This window comes from Echiichthys vipera (assembly GCF_963691815.1).
Source record: "Echiichthys vipera genome assembly, chromosome: 8".
NCBI classification, from domain to species: domain Eukaryota; kingdom Metazoa; phylum Chordata; class Actinopteri; order Perciformes; family Trachinidae; genus Echiichthys; species Echiichthys vipera.
Genome location: NC_139833.1, coordinates 3,631,708 through 3,650,739, shown reverse-complemented (window position 1 = coordinate 3,650,739; position 19,032 = coordinate 3,631,708). Strand labels below are relative to the sequence as shown.

The window sequence follows — 19,032 nt, the reverse complement described above, 5'->3', positions numbered from 1 at the left end:
CAATTCCAATAAGGTTTTTATTCTGTGAAAGGAAATTCAGGGGACGGAAACCATTTGCAAGCGTTTCTGAGACAAAAGTTGATGAGAGGTTGAATTAAAAAAGGCTTTGTTAGTGCATGTGTGTGTATACACTTATGTCCATAAATGCAGGATTCATGTGTTTCTACGCGGTTGTCGTTATGTGTGTTTACACTGTACAGTTCAGGGTATTTGGGCGTTTGAGCAAATGGTAAATTCAATCGGGTGGTTAAACTGCAAAATCCGTTTATAGCAGTACCTGAGCAGTCAACAAAGGGCTTTGACAGTGTTGCTGATGATCCACACAAGATAACAAGCTGAAGCTCCTTTTAGCTTTTGTGTGTTTTCAAATGACAAACAGTCTTCAGTGTCTAATAGGGGAAATAAAGGCGCCCACGTACGCTTTAGTCACAAAAATATGGTTTTCTCTAAGTGCTACGATGGAAAAACTTATAATTGTAGTCGCCAGTGCATTTAATTCACGAATGGATCGAGGATAAGGATCGACAGATATGGATTTATAAGGGCCGATGCTGATCAGCCTTAGCCGATAACTGATACAGACTGCCGATTTTCTTGAGCCAATATTTGCCACTACTACTTTTACTCCCTCCATTCACATCATAACAATGACACAATGATGATAAAAAATGTTGTCTCAATTTAAAAAACGGAACATTTATAACTTAAAAAAGGCGTCTCAAGGACCCCGGAGCTGCCTGTGGACGCCTGTCTGTAAATAATACCGGGAAAAAACTATCAGCAAATGCAGCAGTCTATACTACACGATACACTACACCTTAAGAATGCAGATATCAGCCGATAATGTCAGCAGGACGATGTATCTGTCTATCACTGATGGAGGATAAATCCCGGCTTTAAAAAAAGGGCAAATTTCTCACCCTCTCAGTTCACTATTGCCTGTGCACATGACTGGGCTCATACTGTACTGTAAAGGAACATATTTTTAGCTGTAACTAGTGGAAAATGGAAATAAATGGAAATGTAAATGCTTGCCCAGCTGGAGTTTTCCACCCCTGTATCTTCTGTATTTAGACTGAAGCAGACAGATTATACATTTGCAAACGCCCCCTGGTATCCAGTCCCCTGTTCATTCTCTACCAGCGAAAGTCTGCCTGGTAACACGTAGGTACCAGCATGCCAGCTGCTAAACCTTTGGCTCCACAGGAAAGAGCCACATCCAATCCACAGACACACACACACACACACACATTAGACACCCCGGTCTAGTTTTCCGTTCGCTCTCTCCGTCCCTCTCTCTCTGGATGTCCACTCATCCTGTTTGAAATATAGATAAGCTGTCAGCAGCCCGTCTCCAGCTCTCTGAGGCAGCGCTTGGCACACATTTTTAAATCATGTCAGCGGACATGACATTGGGCAGGGTCACTTTCCGGCACGGCAGCGGGCGGCTGGGCATTAACACATATACGCTGATCTGTGAAGGTGCATTGACTGGTGAGGGAAATGCACAAGCTGTGAATGTTGTGTGTGAGTCAACTAAAAATCTTGAATTAAACATATAAAAATACATGAATTAAGAGATTCAACCACTGAAACAGTACATTGAAGAAAAAGCACCACTGAATATCTGCCTTTGGAGTTATGCATTGTAAGTCCCTGCAGGCTGTTATAGTAAAGAAAAGGACTCTGGAGGGTCTGAGCACCAGGGCGTGTGTCAGAGGAGACTGTGAGATCCCACACAGGCGCACTGCATTTGGGAAGAATGTGTTGTCTGTCGTAGGGGGGGAAATCTGGAATAGTCTTTCCTCCACAATAAGGGAACGCCCCACATATTCCTCTTTTAAAGGTCGACTCAAAAAGTGGCTTAAATCGAATCAAAAGTGCGACCACTGACTCGACTGTGTCATATCGCACATGACGTCTTATTCCATTGTTGTATCCTGTGTGGGTCTGGTGTCCTCCTGAGTGTGTCATGTGTTGTGCGGTGTGTCTTGTCTCTTCTATTTGTATTTTATTTAGTTATTTAGTAGTATTTGTATTTTTTAAGCAGGGACTACGGATGCAAATGAGCATCTTTGCTATAATCCGGCACTTTTACAGTGATATGTTGTTATCGTTGTTCATTAATGTGCACTGTCCCTAACAAATAAAGGATTGATTGATTGATTGATTGATAGTGGGTTTCAATGGTGAACCTGTCAAACCAAAAACATCAAAAATGCCCAGAGAAACATTTCAAACCACACCTGCAACATAACATACTTCCACAGTGTCCACCTGTATGTTCAACACGCTCCAAACGATTGTTACTTCACCGATAAAATGCTGAGTACACTTTTTTCTTCTGATACTCAAAAGATAGCTCTTCTCATGTCCAGTTAGTCCTCTAGGCCAAATGAACAGGGCGCTAGAAAGATTGCCAATATAAGAGAGTAGAAATAACGCCACTTTCACATAACACCACAGAGACTCAGAGGAGCTTGAGGGCGTTTAAGGACACAGAAAGAATCACCTTGGCTTCTCACCACAGCTGTCTGCAGGCGGAGCTCATTTCTGCTCATAGTTCTGTCTAGACACAGTTTAGACAGACCTGTCCGCTCACTGGCCCCCCATCTGTACCAACCTGATGTCTGATGCATGTTGTTTTTAGGGCGCACTCACACTGTCCATCCGTACCGTGCCCCATACGTTTCAAGGCTAGTCTAGTTCGTTTGACCAGTGTGAGTGCAAACGTACCACGCCTAGGAGCGGCACGTTTGCCCGTTTGGGAGAGGTGGGCTTTTGTAAAGCACGTTTGCACATGTACGAGCACGAGCGTGCGCACGTGTACGAGCACGATGCCTACGGCGGTTCTGAGGTCATTTCCTGTGCGCCTGTTGGGACATAGAAAAAAGAAGGAGGGACCATGCGCGGACATTTAAAACAATGGCGGCGAAAGGTTCACGTTGGTGTGATGCGGAGGTGGAGTGTTTACTGCAGATTTGGTCGATGAAAAGATTCAAAAACAGTCGACAAGACGCACAAATGAAAGAGGTTCCAGCCTAACACACATTTGGGAATTTGGAGTCTGGTGATGCCAGGTTAGTTAATTGTAACACATCATAAAGCTCTAAATGCTTATTTAAAAAGAAACATAACAATGTTTTTTGCAGCTTTTAGCTTCTTAAGACAACAATCAGGTGACAAAAAAATTGATCAGCCAATATTTTCTATTAAAAATTAATCATTTAAGCCTTTTTTTCTTTTTCAAATGTAATTAATTGTTTGGTTTTTGACTGTTGCTTTGACAAAACAAGAAATCTGAAGACATCACCTGGAGCTCTTGGAAATGGGGATGTGCACTTTTCAGTTTTCTGTTTTGTTTTACAGTTAAATCGAGATTATCGTCGAGATGATGATTCGTTGTGGCCCTAGTTGGAATAATAACTAATTCTAATGCCTGATGGCTTCATGGGAACAACTTCCTTTGCTAGAACTCCATGTACAACAGAGGGTTAGCCAACACGTTGGGAACAAACTGCTTCCAAAATAACTTGATATGTGCAGCCAAAGACCTCACATGCACATTCAAACACCCACACACCAAGGCCTACTACAAACTCAACACTCACACAGTTTTCAGTCTCTGTGTGTGTCGGCAGTGTCTCTGCACACTGGGTGATCCTCCCATTTGTCATTTGGGTGCTGATTTCAGCTGCTGTGTGTCACTTGCTGTCACCTTGCCACTCCAGTTATCCGACTCTCCCCCTCCATTTCCTTCTGTGTCTTCCAGTCCCACCGCTGTCACTCCCTGTTTTAAGAGCGACGGTATTTGCATGCCTCGACCTGTGACCTTGAGTGCGTGAGTCACTGGGGGATGAAGAGCAATTTTAACTGAAGGCACATGTTGTTTTTTTGCAAATGTAAACAACTTATTCTCAGTCGACCCGCCGGCTGCTGCTCGGCTCAGCTCTCAGTCAATAGGTGCAAGATAATGTTTGTTCGTGCACGCAACCGGTGCATTCCCCTGACGGACTCGACGCCCCGAGCATTCAGCAGTTTCTCATACACTTCCCTCGTTCTCCCTCGTTCCCCGCTCAGCCTCTGCCTGCATTACCACCGGAGAAAGGCTGCTCCCTCTAAAGTAGCGAGACAGAAACCCCCCGCGTCGATCTCACCTGAGTGATCCCTGACGCGCCAGCAGGGAACCGATGGTGGGCCTCGCCACCGCACATTTTCTGTAAAGGCTTCTTTCCAATTATAGGCCAAGGGCTGATGAATGTGACGGAGAAGCATTGGACGGGGATAGGAAGGGGGTGATGGAGGGAGTGGAGGAAGAGAAAAGGCGACCGGGGGGGATGGGGTGAATGTCTGTATTTGAGAGAGTAGATGTCTTCAATTGAGCGTGCACGGCTCCTAAATAGGTTTTCAGGGAGGGGGGGATAAAAGAGCCTGTCATCCCTCCACTCCATCCCTCCTACTGTCTTGCTCACTCCCGCCTTTTCTTTCTACCCCCCTCCTCTCTATTGGTTCTTCAGCCGCCTCCTATTCCGCTATTATTAGGCCCCAGTAATGAAATGTGGAGTGTCTCGTATTGGTGCCTGGGCCCCAGCAAACTGCATTAGTGTGTAAATGGTGTGAGAGTAATGAGAAAGCACTCAGGCCAGCCGGGAAGACTGGACCATGGGGCGTGTATTGTGTCCAGGTGCGTGTGTGTGTGTGTGTGTGTGTGTCTGCATGTAATGTGCGCGTGCGTCAAATGAATAACATGAGACGTTGGAGGTGGTTAGGGGTGGTGAGGGGTCCTGGCTCACGGGGGACGGAGTGGTGTTTCTGTCTGGGATGCCAATCCTGCGATTGTTAGCTTCTAACAGAAGAGAAGCTTAGAAAAAATCTATTCGGTCAGCAGCGCGCAATCTCACATGTGGCCTAAAGCATCAACGTCAACGTCTCCGTGTGGCTCACTTAATTCAGGTTTTTCAGAAGGTGAATTACGCTGCCTTAGCGAAAGGATTTATGCTTTAATGCCTCACGGACTGACTTCATTAAATCAGTGGCTACATTTCGCCATCGCTAAAATGTGTCCATCTTGTTTTTTTTGTAAGGCGGTGGCTCTTAGTCTCGTCCTCTGAATCATATCAGCGAGTGCATTCACCTTGTTTCCCCGCCGTAATTAGCCTTTGTTTAGCTGTCAAGCATGAAAACCAGCAGAGCTCCGGGTCCTGAAAAACACTGCTGTAGCGCTTAATGTCTCCTCTTCTTTCTTTAACATCCCAGAAGGGGAATACCTGCTCCTTTCTCTTACACTGTCTCCCTGCATAATGTATAAGCGCACATTGCTCATACAAATGGCTCACACCACTGGCTATGTAATAAAGGGTTGTGTGTGAATGTGGGTGATATCGTTCCACTTCCTCCGGCCTGGGGGGCCTAAAGCAGCCGCAGACACGAGACAGACACGCTCCATCCAGTAAATACTCTTTTCACAGACAGATTTTTCTTCTCCCTCTCCTCTGCAGATATGCTGCCTAAGTCGGTGGAGAGTGTATTCATCTTCCAGGAGGCGAACGAGGGCGAGGCGAACACGGCAACCCAGACATACGATGCCATCGTAGTGGAGCAGTGGACCGTCATTAACGTGAGTGGAGAGATTTTCTTTTCCTCACAGTGTCGTAGGTTTTGTGCTTTTGGTTAAAAGGTCGCATACGGCAGCTGTCCAAATGAAGTCCAGGCTTTTTGTGATTAAAACAGCTTGGTATCCGAGGAATTACATATCCAAATTACATACTGGACGATTATACTCTCCCTTGCGGTGTAGTGGTTAGGATTCGGCGCTCTCAACGCCGCGGCCAGGATACGAATCCCGGTCAGGGAACTACCTTAGGGCGAACGGTGGTGTGGTGGTTAGCACTGTCGCCTGGGTGGGGCCCTTCTGTGTGGAGTTTGCATGTTGTCCCCGTGTCTGCGTGGGTTTTCTCCGGGTTCTCCGGTTTCCTCCCACAGTCCAAAGACGTGCAGGTGTTCGGTTCATTGATGACTCTAAATCACCCGTAGGTGTGAATGGTTGTCTGTCTCTGTTCGTCTCTATGTGCCCTGCGATAGACTGCAGTCCTGTCCAGGGTGGACCCCGCCTCACGCCCGATGTTAGCTGGAATCGGCTCCAGCCCCCCGTGACCTCGACAGGGACAAGCGGTTGAAAATAAATGAATAAATGCACGATTATACTCCTCAGGATTTACATCCAAGGCAAACGTTCAGTTCCACTGCAGGGAGAAGAGTGACCTATATGATTAGGAAGGAGGAAAGTAAGCGTGTAGAGGTCAGGGTGGAGAGTAGAGCCTCCTTTTTGGAATACACATGTGCCGTCTCGGCTTGACTCAGTTCGACTCGGTGCTTCGGCCCAGCACAGCAGGGATTCGCGTCTCCATTTGAACAGAGCTTCATGCTTGAAGGTGCGTTTGGTGTGAACTGTAACACGCTTGTATCGAGTTGAGGATGTTTAAAAGCATACTGTGCAGTAAAATGGTGGATAAACACATTTTATGTCCTATACATTTTCATTTATAAGCTTCTATTATGAAACAGCAAAATCAGAAAATGCTGGGTTCTCATCAGCAGTAACTTAGCAACTCCTATACAGCTGAAAATAAAGCATTTATCTTAACGTGCAAAAAGAGAATTAAACTTCAAACTACAGAAGATTCAATAAGAAGCTACAAAAGTATGACAGAACAAAAGACAGCTGAACATAGAGACTAAAAGAAAAAACATCTTTCTCCCTGGTGTCCCGCACAGACGTGAGCTGAGTCACATAGCACAGGTTTGTTTGAAGGGGGAGCAGGGAGGTCCAGGAGACGGTCCATCTCTGGCGTGACTCAGCACATTTAAATTGGTAATGGAAAGGCGAATCAGCACGGCATGGTTTGAGTGTGCAAGCACAGACCTGAAATCCACATTTGCCATGTTTTTGATAAAGCTATTGCAATATAAAGATTACAACCGGAATAAATGAGTGGAGAAACACAAGCGTTGCAGATGCTTTCATGCAGGCACGAAGGCTCACTGCTTTCTCCACCACATCAAAACACCAAGTGAGGGTATATCTTGAATTTGTCACCATTTGGTATCATGGACTTGTACTTATATAGCGCCTTTCTAGTCTTCTGACTACTCAAGGCGCTTTCACAGTGTTTGTCACATTCACCCGTTCACACAGACATTCACCCTGATGGCAGTGGACATCTACATACCATCTAATCTGACCATTCACACCACATTCACACACCCATGCGCAGCACGGGGAGCAATTCAGGGTTCAGTGTCTTGCCCAAGGACACTTCGACATGTGGACCGGGGAGGTGGGGATCGAACCACCGATTGAACCGCTGATCTCTCAAATAAAGGAAGACCTACTCTTCCACTGAGACACAGCCGCCCCATATCAGAAACACATTCATATTGATATTGTGGTTTTCAACAATACATGTAAGCTACTGTGGCCAGCCCTGTTTCGAGCCCAAATCATCTTAAAAAGTCTGAAGCACTGAAATCAGTTGTCACTCAGATGTTGTGCCCCCTTCCTCACTCTACAGCCAACCGTCCCTCCAACAACCCCAAAGGCAAATCTGGCAAATCTCAATTTATGGGACATGTGTCGCGGCCGCATGTTTTATCAGGAGCAAACAAGCCCTTATCTGCCCGCAGATTAGCGTCTCTCCTCTGCACAAGTTCCAAGTTGGAAATTGATTTCTGTCTGGAGTTGAAGGCTCCGCAGCCGTTTCATTGCCTTTCATCTGTATGTACGTGTGTGTGTGTGTGTGTGTGTGTAAACATGTTTGTGCATGCAGCTGTACGTGCTGAGGTTTGGTTCGGCGTGTCTGACTCTGTATGTGTTTGCCGATTCTATCTCTGTAATTGAATTTAGACTTTTTGCGGCCCTTGGCTGTCCAAGTGTGAAAGGAGACTTTTGTCCCCCAAATGTGGCTCTCCGATTGTCCAGCCCAGTTCTGATGGCCGCATGTGCCAATAAAAAAGCTCCTGCAGTCTCTCGTCCCCCCCCGTCCCCCCCCTCCTCTGGGATGAATGGTAATACTGTTACAGCTTAATGGATTTCAAGGCTTCCTCAGAATCGTCAACAGCGAACGACGGCGAGCACCGAGACACCCAGTGTTCCAGGAGATCCGATCAACCCTTCCACTGGGACTTTATCAAAAACTGTTTCACCCGAGCAATCTGCGCCGTGCCAAATCCGATTGACAACACACTCATTCACAAAGGGCGATAAGGGCCTCACATCATCCCCATTCATTGTGATAACAGCCTAAAATTGATATGCAAAGTATCCTCACAGCTCATTATTGTTTCAGTACCGAGATAATTACAATGAAAAATAAGGCAGGATATTGATTGGGTTGGGGTTTTTCTTCTTCATGGTTACATACGTCATCTTCTTCCCCTCCTTTACGGTTTTATTTATCCAAAAGTCCGAGAGGTGGTTGGATGTATGAAGATCGGCGAAGGGCTTTTACTGAGGGCAAGTATAGTATTTATATTATCGGTAAGTACTGTGGCTCAGTTGGTAGAGCGAGTCGGCCAATGTCCGAAAGGTCGGCGGATCTATCCCCGCCCCGCCCTGCCCTACTTGTGTCATGGTCGTCGTGTCCTTGGGCAAGACACTTCACCCACCTTGCCTTGTGTGAATGTGTGTGACTGCTGTATGGTTGAGGAGGTGGTCAGAGGAGCCGTAGGCGCTGATTGGCTGCCACGCTGCAGTCAGTCTGCCCCAGGGCAGCTGTGACTACTACGTAGTTTACCACCACCGTGTGTGTCTGTGTGAATGAATGGAACCTGGACTCTGTAAAGCGCCTTGAGCACTGAGAAAGGCGCTTTATAAATCTAATCCATAATAATAATAATAATAAGTGGGAGCGTAGCTATCGTCTCAGGAAAGGTGTCTGTTTATCAGGGAAGGGGGAAAAGTTTATAAATGAGTAACTGGTCACAGTTTGAATATGGACTTTTCTGGATTGAAGTTGAATCTCAATGTTTCTGAACCCGACTCGACACATACGGACATTTTTTGACGCTCCGCAGTCGCCGCGATAGACACTTGGTTAACGTTGTGAACTCAAACTAAATCTAAATGAATTAGGTTCAAATATACAGGGTTTAAATTTAGGAAAAGATCCCAGATCACAGTTTGGGTTCAAATAACTACACCTGTTATACAATTAAGTTCCACTTTCACGAGGGACGGGACACGAACGGGAGCCGCAGTCTTCCCACGCTTCACCACGTCACCCGACCTCCAGAGCACTTGCTGTCCGTTGAAAGCCCGGTGCATGTCACACACACACTAGTAGTAATATCGATGTTTCTGTGGTTTGCAGTAACGTACAATGCCAACACAACCAGGTTGATTTACATTACAGATATTATATTTAATTTACAATGAGACGTTAACTACAGAATAAGTGGCGTGTGGAGGCTTCAGAGAAGATTAAAGGCACCTTTAACAGAGTTGTTCTGACTGAGTTAGGAAACTCAAGTACAAATGTTAATTATGTATTCAATTCATTTCTTTTGCTGAGTTACTTTTCAGTGAGTCAGTAATTCATCACATATTTAAAGAAACTTCCCCAACACTGGTGAACACAGAGAACAGACACCCCAATCTGAAACTTATCTGAGTTAAGTTTCAATTAATATGAACCGTTACAATACGTACAACCCAAGGCTGACTTTACTGACAAGTACATTAATCTTATCAGGTCCTTTAGCGCGCCCTCCCACTGTGCATCCGTCCCGCGCCCCGTGCTTTGGGGTCCTTGTCCCCCCCTCCAGGCCCGTTTGTACTCACACTACCTGGGCCTCGGAGAATGCTTCTTGCTGCCTATACGTCATCACGCCGTAACACGTCACACGCATTGATGACGTCATGGCGATGCGTGACTTTGTTTCCAGATCTTTCCATAGACCTCAGAGTTTTTGTGCGTCTTGTCGACTGTTTTTGAATCTTTTCATCGACCAAATCTGCAGTAAACACTCCACCTCCGCATCACACCAACGTCAACCTTTCACCGCCATTGTTTGAAATGTCCGCGCATGGTCCCTCCTTCTTTTTTCTACGTCCCAACAGGCGCACAGGAAATTACCTCAGAAGCGTCATAGGCCTCGTGCTTGTGCTCGTACACGTGCGCACGCTCGTGCTCCTACATGTGCAAGCGCGCTTTACAAAAGCCCACCTCTGCACTCACATTGGTCAAACGCACTAGTCTAGTCTAGTTTAGTCTCATTTAGTTGTGAAAAGACAAAGTATTGAAGTATAAAGAGGCAACAGTGAAATGTGGAGGGGAAAAAGACACGAGAGGAAAACGAAAACTCACCGGTCAAATAAAAAAATCTGACTTCAGAACAAATCACAGAGAGAAATTAAGAGAAAATTAAGAATTTAAGAAAACAAACTAGATGAATCAATGTCAAACTGACAAACTTAGACATTATGGACATTAAGACGTTATGCGCTATGGAAACAGTTTGTACTAAATGACAGGCTGAAGGAAACCAGCACAAAAACAATGAAATGCCAAACGAGAGATCTGCATACAGTACGTTCGTTCAGCCTGTGAGAGGCTGCAGATATTCTGCATTAAAAGGCCATCAGTGCTAAAGAGCTGATACAGACACAAGCAAAGCAACACAGATTTCTGACACATGTTCGGAGCACATCTGCAGTTGCCTGAACATGACAATGACCTGAATAGGAACCACATGGATGGTGATGGTGATGGTGAAGTGCTCAAAATGACTAACTCATCAAGGGGTCTCTGCCATGAAAGTTACATTAGGACCAGCTTCGCGTCTCCTGTGTCCCGTGGGGAAAATCAATACGGGAGCTGCCGTAAAACTAATGCACTGAAAGCACTCTTTCCCATCACTGGGCTTTAAAGAAGAAATAACAAAACAAAACATTTCCTCCAGACCTCAGCTTTGGTTTTAATAAGTTTGAGGATGCTGCTGCTGCTGCTGCTGCAGTACGACTTCTTTATCGAGACGGACAGAGTGCATTAGCAGGAGCGTGCTTTAGTCTTTCTGTACCCATATATAAGACAGTGGAGGAGCACCAGAGTTACAAGAACACCCATGTATGTGTGTGTTATTAAAAGATAAACTGATATTCACCTGAGCACAGCTGACATCAGTGAGAAGTCTTCCCATCCTCTCTTTCATACCTTCCTAATATGTTGTTCCAGCACCATTATCCACTTCAGCTCTGCCCGACGCCGCTGCAGGTCCATTATGACAAACGCATGTTGTGCAAAGAACAGCATTTTAAAATTCTCAAGATCACACTAAACATTTACAGAAACATCTATCATGTCGTGCGTGAGGGGAAATGTTTATTAGATTGCGTCCCGACATATGAGATGGTGCAGCCTTAAAGAACATCTGCGGTTTGTATATTTTACTCATGTAATGTCAGAAGGACTTCATCAAATTTTAGTTTCAACTACGATTTTGGCTTCTAATGATAATGAAAACAAGATAATCTATGTAACACTAATATTGTGCAGCATTTAGGGCGCACTCACACTGTCCTTCCGCACCCGGCCCAAACAGGATTTACGGGTAAAGCCTAGTTCGTTTGACCAGTGTGAGTGCAACCGCTCCGCACATAATTGCGGCCAGCTGGCTGTCCACGGCCCGTTTGTGAGAGGTGGGCTTTTGTAAAGCACGTTTGCACGTGTACGAGCACGAGCACGAGCGTGCGCACGTGTACGAGCACGAGCACGAGGCCTACGGCGACTCTGAGGTCATTTCCTGTGCGCCTGTTGGGACATAGAAAAAAGAAGGAGGGACCATGCACGGACATTTAACAACAATGGCGGTGAAAGGTTCACGTTGGTGTGATGCGGAGGTGGAGTGTTTACTGCAGATTTGGTCGATGAAAAGATTCAAAAACAGTCGACAAGACGCACAAAAACTCTGAGGTCTACGGAAAGATTTGGAAACAAAGCCACGCATCGTGATGACGTCATCAATGCGTGTGACGTGCTACGGCGTGATGACGTATAGGCAGCAAGAAGCATTCGCCGAGGCCCAGGTAGTGTGAGTACAAACGGGCCTGGAGGGGGGGACAAGGACCCTAAAGCACGGGGCGCGGTGGGGAAGGACAGTGTGAGTGCGCTCAGTTCCACTCTCGTGTTGTCTTATGTTATAAATCCCTTACAGAGGTGAGCGTTCGCCCGTTTTCCTCCCAAGTTACGAACCGGAAAATGCCAAATATAATCCCTATGAACAGACCCGGCATAGGAGTGTAGAATCTGTAGGCAACGGGACAAGATGTGGGAAGTGGAAGCGTTCTGGTTTCCTTTTGCAGTCCGAGTAGTATTGACCAATCATGTTTGAGCATGTTTGAGCACAGCATGCAGGTAAACAGTCCCCGTAGAGAGCAAACAAGGCACAACGCGTTTCAACCAGGAGCTAGTTTGTCGTCAGACAGACAGCCGAGGGGATTTTGTTGAATATCCTTTAATGAAACCTTGAATACATTAGTCAGGAGTTTCCCTAGGTTGTGGTAATGTGCACTACAATTAGTCCACTTATTCATACATATAATATATTTCTATATCACTGTTTTGATGTGTCTGTGTGTAATACTGCTGTTACACTGTAATTTCCCAGCTTGGAATCAATAAAGTATTTCTATTCTATTATTCTATACAACATATTTGATCAGGTTTATTTTGACTTTGGTGATTTGCGCTCTCACATGCGGCCCTGTAATGTCTACATCATTTCAGGTTTTCAGTGCATGCGAGAAGAGGGGCTTCGGTGAAGTATCCCCGAGAGGGAAATTGAGGATAAAGAAGTCAAAAACCAATTTACAGCCACTGTATTTGGCCATGATTCTTGTAAAGGATCGCCCTTAAAAAGGGTCAATTTACTCCACAGAAAAGAGCATATTTGACACTTGCACATTGCGGTATCCGTGCACATCATCTCGGTGCGGTAAGTGCCACCTCTACAATACAAAGGTGAATGGACTTCGAGCAGCACAGACAAAAGTCAATTCACCTCCTTTTTAAGGGTGGCAGCACAAATCTCCAACCATCAGCACGGAAAACTAAAACGACCCTGCAAGGCCACTGGAGGTAAATGAGAAAGTGTGGTTTTGTTACTCACTCTCTCCAGGTCGTCCTCACACGAGCCGTCCATCGTTGTCTCCAGTCGTCCCGGTTCTCCACACATCTTTCCAGTTCGCTGGTACTCTGGGCTCCTGCATCCCTCTTGAGTACGTCCACGTATGTTAGTGTGGGACGTCCTTGACCGGCGCCCGCGTGTCGGTTCCCACAGCACCAGCTTGCTGGCTGACAGTTGTGGGTGTCTTTGGCGGTGCCCTGCAAGTCTCATTCTCCTTACAGCGATCTGTTCACTCACCCTTGGTGTTCCCTCATACAGGATCATATTGGTCACATGTGCATTCTTGCTGATGTTAAGCAGTGAACGCAACATGCTGGTGTAGCACCCGTCCAGGGACTTCTCTAGGGTTGGTTTAAGGGTCCAGTATTCACTGCTATAGAGGAGAACGGACTCTACTGTCGCGTAGAAGAAGCTGATTTGATTTGGCGGGGGAGACTGGAGTTCCATACACTGGTCATCCCGTTCAGGGCCCTCCACGCAAGTGCCTTCCTCAGTTGAGTTGACCCCGTTACTAGTTTGTTACTCACCCTCTGAAGTATTCCTTACCTGAGCAGTAATACTGGCGTGTGTGTGTGTCACTCTGATCAGGTACAGCAGGGACGCAGCCAGGCTCTTCTTCTTTACCTATAATCACAGTAAACAAAGATGCATATAAAGAAATCTGCAAGAAAAATGATTGCCGTGCTTTATGCATAACTTAGAGAAACTGTGTGTGCAGGCAATAAGACAGATTGCAGAGTAGCTCCCTGGTTGCCACAAGAGAAGCCGTGTTTATGGGCATTATGAGTTCAGCTAGAACATAAAAAATAACTGTTGTTTTATGAGTTTGGTGTACACAAAGTGATTTAAAGCTGAAATAATGTTCCTCTCTCTGGATAAATAGCAGAGGATCTAAAGGCAGATGTGATAAGGAGCTGTGTAGGATCTATGTTCATCAGTAACAGCTTTCTTTACTCTCTGCCCATAGTGTTTGACATCATAGCATGACGTGTCAGGCTCGCTCACTCCTTGATCTTGACAACTCGTAACCCAGAAGACAAACCAGAGGACCTGCGAGGAGAGTGTAGAGAGAGTGTGTCTACCACGTCCTGCAGAAACACACCCCAAATGTTGATATCAGTGGATTTTGAATTCTAGAAATGGCATTCCAAAGTCAAAGCAAGTGAAAGGAGCTGAACAGCGTTGACATCGTTGTCACTCAGTCCCAGAATTGACTTTGCACCCCCCCGGCTTTGAAGAGCAGAACTTCAGTCTGGAGAAAGTGAAAGAAATGGGATCTGGGCCTCGCTTCAGAGGAAGGGTTTGACAGGGAGGACGCTTTGAAGATACGGTTTAATAGACAAGGACACCTCAGTCGCACACACGCGTGAACATGTCCCGTGTGTGCTCATATCTTCTAGAAATCAGATTCACACAGAAGCCACCTGGTGCAGAGTGTCTTCCTCCTTCGGCGGTCGGTGCAAAGAACACAGGAAGCTGCTTTTTTTTTATTTACAGCCGTATATTTCAAATGTACCCTGTGTGTGTGCGTGTGTGTGTGTGTGTGCGTGTGTGTGCATGCTGTGGCCTGCCATGTTGTGCAGAGAGCTGATCGTTAACATGTGTCGCCTGTCCGTGATATCTCTATCCTGTCTGGCTGAGGTGAGAGGAGAGGTGACCTAGATAGAAGGAGAGCAATTTGCACCGTCCCTGAAAGCGAGAGAACGCGCTCGCTCTGTCACACAACGTGACGATCATGATAGATGTGATGGATCCGGGGCAGAGAGAGAGAGGTTTTGGTTTATAGGGTGCAGTTGTTTATCAGGTGCAGTGAGGTATTAGAAACAAATAACATGCACGTGACAGATCAGAGGCTCAGCAGTGGTTGAAGTGAGTGGATTTACAAGTGCTGTAGTGCAGTTTTATGCAGTATTTCCATTTTATTATGCCACTTTATACCTATACCCCACTACATCTCAGAAGGAGGGTGACACGGTGGTGTGGTGGTTAGCACTCACAGCAAGAGGGTTCCTGGTTCAAATCCCGGCTGGGGCCCTTTTGTGTGGAGTTTGCATGTTGTCCCCGTGTCTGCGTGGGTTTTCTCCGGGTTCTCCGGTTTCCTCCCACAGTCCAAAGACGTGCAGGTGTTCGGTTCATTGATGACTCTAAATCACCCGTAGGTGTGAATGGTTGTCTGTCTCTGTTTGTCTCTATGTGTCCTGTGATAGACTGGCGTCCCGTCCAGGGTGGACCCCGCCTCAGCACGATGTCAGCTGGGATCGGCGCCGACAGGGACAAGCGGTTGAAGATGAATGAATGAATGAATGAACATCTCAGAAGGGACATTTATAAACTGCCATTATTGCCTTTTCAGATCAGGATTTTACAATACAAACTATGAGAATATGATTTAATACTTTAAAATTAATTAGTAGATTGTGTTCAAAAAAGTAATCTCCAGTTGGAGCCCGTCTGAGTTATCAGCAGTGAAGAAGAATTACTTTATTAATCCCACAACGGGGAAATTCGATTTTTTCACTCTATTATTATTAATCATGTTACACACACAGGCCTGAAATACACACACATGCACAGACAGGACCTATATACATGCAATTAATGGAGAGATGTCAGAGCGAGGGGCGAACCACAGAGACATTTGTCCTTTAAATGTCTCTGTGGTTTCATTTAAATAACAATTTGAGGCCGAAAGAGGTCGGATTTATCTAAATATACCAAGGGCCTAGGGTTGGCAGTAGCTCAGTCCATAGGTGACCCGTTCGAGTCCCTGTGTGGACCATGAATGGAGCGTGGTGGCTGGAGAGGTGCCAGTTCATCTCCTGGGCACTGCTGAGGTGCTGTTGAGCAAGGAACCGAACCCCCAACTGCTCGGGGCGCCGGACCACTGGCAGCCCCCTCCCTCTGACATCTGTCCTTAACTGCATGTATATAGGTCCTGTCTGTGCATGTGTGTGTATTTCGGGCCTGTGTGTATGTGTGTGTGTGTGTGTGTGTGTGTGTGTGTGTGTGTGTGTGTGTGTGTGTGTGTGTGTGTGTGTGTGTGTGTGTGTGTGTGTGTGTGTGTGTGTGTGTGTGTGTGTGTGTGTGTAACATGAATAATAACAGAGTGAAAAAATCTAATTTCCCGTTGTGGGATTAATAAAGTAATTCTTCTTTTTCTTCTTCTTCTAAAAAAAGAAGCAAAGATTATAGAAAAGTCCAAATTATTATTATAACCCATGATCTTTCTTGTGATCCTTTAAAAGTTGGTAAACATCTAAACTAACCTAACTGTACATGAAGTAAACTATCTTTATTATGAGCCGTTACAATAGAAGAATACTGCTGACGCATCAGTAACAATATAATCATGTAGACATTATGAATATGAGTCACAGGGGCCATTCTTCTGCAGAACAAGGACTTTCACTTCAGATGCTCTGAGTGCATTTTGCCGACGTTATCTACAAACTTTAACTTTTTATTTTGAATGCAGAACTTTCACCGGAGTAACGGAGTATTTTCTTAGATCGCTGTATTGGTACTTTTTTATCTAAACCTGGTTAAATGCAGGTCCAAAGTAATCTTTCATGATATTGCAATTAAACTAGAAAAGTAGTCTTCTGCGGCGCCTCTTGGCTCGTTTTCAAGGAGGGATGGACGGGGGGTGGGGTGAGGGTGGGGGTGAGACAGGGGATGGGGACGGGGGAGACAGGGGGTGGGGTGAGGGTGAGGGTGGGAGTGAGACAGGGGGGACAGGGGGTGGGGTGAGGACGAGGGTGGGGATGTGACAGGGTACGGGGACGGGATGGACAGGGGGTGGGGTGAGGGTGAGGGTTGGGGTGTGACAGGGGACGTTGACGGGATGGATGGGGGTGGAGAGGGGTGAGGGTAAAAACGGGAGTGAGACAGGGGACGGGGTGGACAGGGGGTGGGGTGAAGGTTAGGGTAGGAGTGAGACAGGGGGGACAGGGGGTGGGGTGAGGACGAGGGTGGGGATGTGACAGGGGACAGGGACGGGATGGACAGGGGGTGGGGTGAGATTGGGGGTGAGACAGGGGGGGACGGGGTGTGGTGATGGTGTGACAGGGGACGGGGACAGGATGGACGTGGGGTGAGGGTGAGGGTGGGAGTGAGACAGGGGACGGGGACGGAGGGGACAGGGGGTAGGGTGAGGGTGGGGGGTTGACTGGGGACGGGGACAGGGACGGGGATGGGGACGGGGGGTGGTCACAGGAAGAAGTCTCTCTGCTTCAAATTGTGTCATTTTTTGTGGGGTTTTTTTTTGCAGCTTTCAGTAAAAGAGTACCGAGTACCTCTTCCACCACTGCCTAGCAACCGTATTATGGCAGCCTTCTGAAAAGGGCTTCATAAAAAGGTACCGGGCTGCAGGGACATCAGAGAAGTAACAGTGTGTGTGCAGTGAGGACAAAAGACGGTCCGAATTGAGGTTAACATGTCACAGAAACGGGCTTGCTCCATTCCCCTCCAAAGTAGGTTGTGGTTAAAAGAGCGAGCAAAACAACAACAACAAAAGCATCTGGTTTCTACTTAACCAGGCACAAGGTTCATTTAACAAAGCAGTAAACAGAGACAGAGGGAGCAACTCTGAGCTCCCCTGTCAGGATTTGGCTCTGGGCCTCCTATTTTTTTTTAAATAAAATAATTTAGGCTGCTGCTTTTAAGTTGATGACTTGTCTGGTGGTCTGTCTCAGAAGCCCCATTCAGAGTCATCACTTTCAATCATCAAATACTAATATTTTTCTTCCCCCTGCAAAAGCACACGATAACAGCTTTCACTGATAGCACAGGAGGAACAGCAAGGACTCCGTGCGCTGACTGAGCCTTTGTTTTTCTAACTACCTCATCGTGTGTTATCAGGCTCCGTAGCTCAGGCTTGACTCAAAGTTTTCTAATGTAAAAGTCTAAAGTTTTGATGCACTTTGTGTGTCTTAAATTGGCTGTTCTACTGTTGCAGAGATGCAGTTTAAAGCTCTTGATGGTGCATACGTGTCCTTCGGAGGGAGGAAAAATCAAAGTATTGGACAAATTAAAAGCTTGACAATGAAGACGGATGGGTGAAAGGTCAAAGGATCCGTGTTATTACAGTTTTATGAAGCTGGTGATGTGTCTTGGAAGACCCATGCTAGTTTCTCAGCCCCTAACTTCATAAACCCTTTTCCACGCATGCACTGCAAATATGAAATTTCGACATGACCCGGGCGGAGCTGTACGTGAGAGCGCACATGTCTGAATCAGTTGTATCGCACGCAGAACCAGAAGAAGACAAACCTCTGAGGGTGAAGAAGAAGGGTGATTTACACAAAGACGACTACAAAAGTGTCTAAGGTGATGGACGACGGGATTCAGGAACTTCTGTTTGGTGCGGGTCAACACTGAAACGTCAGACACACTCTTTCACCCAGGAGACCACCCTGTTCACGACCCGCTCATGCCTCATTTGTGCGTCACTGTAGTTACATTACAAACACACTCATTTTAACCCCATCCATGATCTTTTCCCTGTGGTTTCATTACCTACACCTAGGTACGTAGTTTTGTTTGAACTGACGACATTGACAATGTGTTCCCCGTGTTTAAAACAGCGACTCTGGTGGAGTGTCGTGTCTGACGAACAGGGCTATTCAGAGTCACTCCCAGTCCTGACAAAACGAACCTATGTGACGAGCTGGAATGAGGACGGGTTGTCATTTCCAGTAAGTGAGAACCCATGACACATGCGATCTCCTGTTGTGTGCTGCTACATGTGAGAAAGGGCAACTTTGGACGATGACCTGACTTGTGTGAGTTCATATGAGAAAAGGGCATTAATCAGCCGGGGGCCTGACATACAGCTGAACAACTATTAGC

The 19,032-nt window shown here is 46.3% G+C and overlaps 1 protein-coding gene across 2 annotated transcripts in view; it reads left to right on the top strand.

Moving 5' to 3' along the window:
* rftn1b (raftlin, lipid raft linker 1b) overlaps positions 1-19,032 on the top strand; it is a 129,806-nt gene that overhangs the window by 96,444 nt on the left and 14,330 nt on the right. For both annotated transcript variants that reach the window (XM_083918605.1, XM_083918604.1), the window contains exon 7: positions 5,499-5,617. In XM_083918605.1, coding sequence (XP_083774731.1) covers positions 5,499-5,617 — 119 coding nt within the window. The remainder of the gene's footprint in view (positions 1-5,498; positions 5,618-19,032) is intronic.